Below are 1752 nucleotides of genomic sequence, written 5' to 3'. Positions count from 1 at the left end.
TCTTTCTTTCTTTCTTTCTTTCTTTCTTTCTTTCTTTCTTTCTTTCTCTCTCTCTCTCTCTCTCTCTCTCTTTCTTGACTTTTTTTCAAGCCAGGGTTCTCTATGTAGCCCTGGCTGTCCTGGACTCACTTTGTTGACCAGGTTGGCCTTGAATTCACATCAATCCTCCTGACTCAGCCACCCTGAGTGCTGGGATCAAAGGCATGAGCCACCAAGCCAAGCTTTATTTTTATTTTTTAAGAGTAAATAAATTCTGTATTATTTCAGTGAGTTTTATTTTGTTATAAATCATACACAAAAAAAACCCCTCAACTTTGTATTGGTATACATGTGTGTATATTTCATATATCCAAATATACTTAATAACTACCACTATCAAGGTATAGAACATTGCTGAAGCATTTCTTGGTTAATTACTCCATGAAATGACATTTGTGCTAACCCTCAATTTAATACTGGCCTGATTTATTTTTAACCTTACCTTCATGTTCTTTATCATAAACTTCATTTAAACAGACTCTTACAATACCTTTCTGTATCTAATTTCCCTTGTTCAACATAACATGGCTTCGTCTGGATTTCTAGGTATTGGCTGTTCTTGCTTCTCACTTCTGACGACTGTTTCATTGTGTGAATATCCGCACATGGTTTATTTAGCTATTCTCCTATTGATGGGCTCTTGGATTGTTTAGGGCTGCTATGAACATTCCTGAACTAATAGTTTTGGGTTTGCATTTATTTCTTTTGGGTCAGCTCCCCAGTCGTAAATGTGGATCACTGGGTATATTCATGCTTTAGTTCCTTATCCCACTGCACTTCATTCAGTCATGCTTTAAAATGTCTTCATTTTATTCTTATCTCTCCAGCCCTCACCCTGAGGGATCTAACTTTCTCTGTTTCTGTTGCCTGGCCCATGTCCTGATCTACATTTTCATTTCCACAGGACGAGATGTGGTCATCCCTCCTGGCAGATCACAAAATAACGGGAACCCTACAGACTGCCAGATCTTCACACTCACCCCTCCACCCGCCACCAGGAATCCGGTAACAAGGGCTCAGCCCAGCACAAGGACACCTGTAGTTACTTGGTTTTATTTTCCCCAAAGAAGACCCGGCTTCTACCCGCGCTTTCCTAATGGACCTTTCCTCCTTCCAAACTACAACCGCCGCAACCAGTTCCCAACTTTCTACTTGCCACGAAATAGATGGATTCTTGGGAGGTTCTTCCTTGGAAGTCAGCTCCAGAGTGGAAGCTCATCGGAGGAAAGCAGAGAGGAATGACAAGCCCAAACATGCCTATGCGAAAGAATTGATACTTCTGAAAAAGGCGAAGAGGTTGTTTGCTTCTCTCTCCAATCTAAAATCGTTGCATTATAAGATTAAGTCTCCTCAGTGACAGCGACTAGAATTTTTTTGTCAACAATGGAAAGACTGGATTCTACATTTTTGCCTACAAAATCTGGCAGCAACTGCATCAATCTTATTCCTCAGGCTATTAATGCAAATATACTCTTTAAATGGGGTGTTCTAATAATTTCTATCCATACTTAGACACGAGCAGTGTTAATACCCTCCTCTGTATTAGAGTGAAAGACAGTTTAAAGAGACCATTATGAGCCAAATACAGACATTAATGATACTCTTTTCGTACTCATTGGGAAACTTAGAGAGTAGGTGGATCTACAAAGTGAACTTTAAAATAGATTAGATAGATAGATAGATAGATAGATAGATAGATAGATAGATAGATAG

General features: G+C 39.4%; 1 protein-coding gene across 1 annotated transcript in view; it reads left to right on the top strand.

Annotated features, from left to right (window-relative positions):
• The window catches only part of Odaph (odontogenesis associated phosphoprotein), a 5464-nt gene extending 4183 nt beyond the window's left edge, over positions 1 to 1281 (top strand). The window contains exon 2 of the mRNA XM_055595403.1: positions 944 to 1281. Coding sequence (XP_055451378.1) covers positions 944 to 1281 — 338 coding nt within the window. The remainder of the gene's footprint in view (positions 1 to 943) is intronic.
• Positions 1282 to 1752: the final 471 nt, after the last annotated feature.

Source organism: Psammomys obesus, unplaced genomic scaffold (assembly GCF_907164565.1).
Source record: "Psammomys obesus unplaced genomic scaffold, mPsaObe1.curated_primary_1811, whole genome shotgun sequence".
Classification (NCBI taxonomy): Eukaryota; Metazoa; Chordata; class Mammalia; order Rodentia; family Muridae; genus Psammomys; species Psammomys obesus.
This window is presented reverse-complemented; position numbering and strand designations above follow the sequence as displayed.